The 1,309-nt window shown below is 38.9% G+C and overlaps 1 protein-coding gene across 1 annotated transcript in view; it reads right to left on the bottom strand.

Annotated features, from left to right (window-relative positions):
* The window catches only part of LOC107673269 (diacylglycerol kinase zeta-like), a 21,681-nt gene that overhangs the window by 8,210 nt on the left and 12,162 nt on the right, over positions 1-1,309 (bottom strand). The window contains 3 exon segments of the mRNA XM_016466793.1: positions 127-326; positions 411-522; positions 901-974. Of these exon segments, the coding sequence (XP_016322279.1) occupies positions 127-326; positions 411-522; positions 901-974 (386 nt within the window).

The raw sequence follows: 1,309 nt of genomic DNA, 5'->3' as shown, positions 1-1,309 counted from the left end.
GGACGGACGGACGGACGGACGGACGGACGGACAGACAGACAGACAGATGGGTGGATAAATAGACAGACAGACAGACGGACGGACGGACGGACGGACAGATAGATAGATAGATAGATAGATACTGACTCATACAGTTGTGGTAGAGAGATTCTTCTCTTGGTCTTCTGCAGCATGTTGGCCTGGTTCCTGAGGGTGATGCGTATGACGGATGGAGCCAGTCTACAGGGTTCTCCGTCCACCTGCACAGGAATGGGCTTAAAGGTTGTCAGGGTCACCTCCTGACACTGATGAAGCCTCTCGCCATGTCCTCCAACCTGCAGCGTCGCCTATAAAAAGAGAGCAGCAACATTTGGATGGATTCAAGGGTAAATGTAGACCAAATCCATTAAGGAACCAAAGCCAAATCTCACCAGAGAGGTCATGGTGAAGCCAATAACCTCAATGAGCCCGTCGTCATGTTTCTGTGGCCCAAAGTCATTGTGCTCACTTGGGTTCCCCCATGGCATCGTACCAGCGCAATATCTACAGAACATAATGCCCAGCTCAGTCAGGATAATCTCATTTTAATGAACTCTAGGCTAGTTTCTTGTGTCTAGATTATATTTTATCCTGGATTAAACATAATTTGGAACAGCGAATCTCTTTTTATAATATGGTTTTCAGTCCAAGTTTCCTGTCATGGTTTGATGACATGAAATTTGATGTCACATGGAAGCAATGGTCTGACTGGCAACTAGAGTGAAGATTCGTTTTTTTCTCAAATTAAATTTCGTTATGCCAAAATAAAGAGGATCTATATCAAATAGCGCACAAATTAATACAAGAATGTACATAGGTTCTGTTATATGGTAGTTACATAAGACATTTGTTTTGCACAGTTCCATTTCAGGTCAGTTTTACCTGGGGATGTTGAGGAACAGGAGGCACTGCAGTTTCATATCCTGCACTTTACTAGTTAGATCAGTACCATCACACTGCACAGGAAATAAGAAAAAGCATATGAGGGAACATTGTAAGTATTTGTGCCATTATATAAAAGTGCTTGTATATATGCATATTTATTTACTGTGATCATAAGCACTTAATTTGGTGAAGTTTTGTTTTAATTATTATGACAGTAATCAATAGTAATGACTTTATTTATGTGTGGTTTAGGTGATACATACATACATACAGTACATTCATATATATATTATTCTGCTTTTCTGAAATGTAAAACCCTAACGTTTTTTTTGTGTTTCTGATAAATTACATATGCATTATTTTATTTAATGTTTAATTATTATTATTTATTAATGTATATATACGG

The sequence above is a fragment of the Sinocyclocheilus anshuiensis genome, unplaced genomic scaffold (genome assembly GCF_001515605.1).
Source record: "Sinocyclocheilus anshuiensis isolate Anshui unplaced genomic scaffold, SAMN03320099.WGS_v1.1 scaffold68, whole genome shotgun sequence".
Taxonomy (NCBI): domain Eukaryota; kingdom Metazoa; phylum Chordata; class Actinopteri; order Cypriniformes; family Cyprinidae; genus Sinocyclocheilus; species Sinocyclocheilus anshuiensis.
Note: the sequence above shows the minus strand (reverse complement) of the source record. Positions and strands in the feature narration are given on the sequence as shown.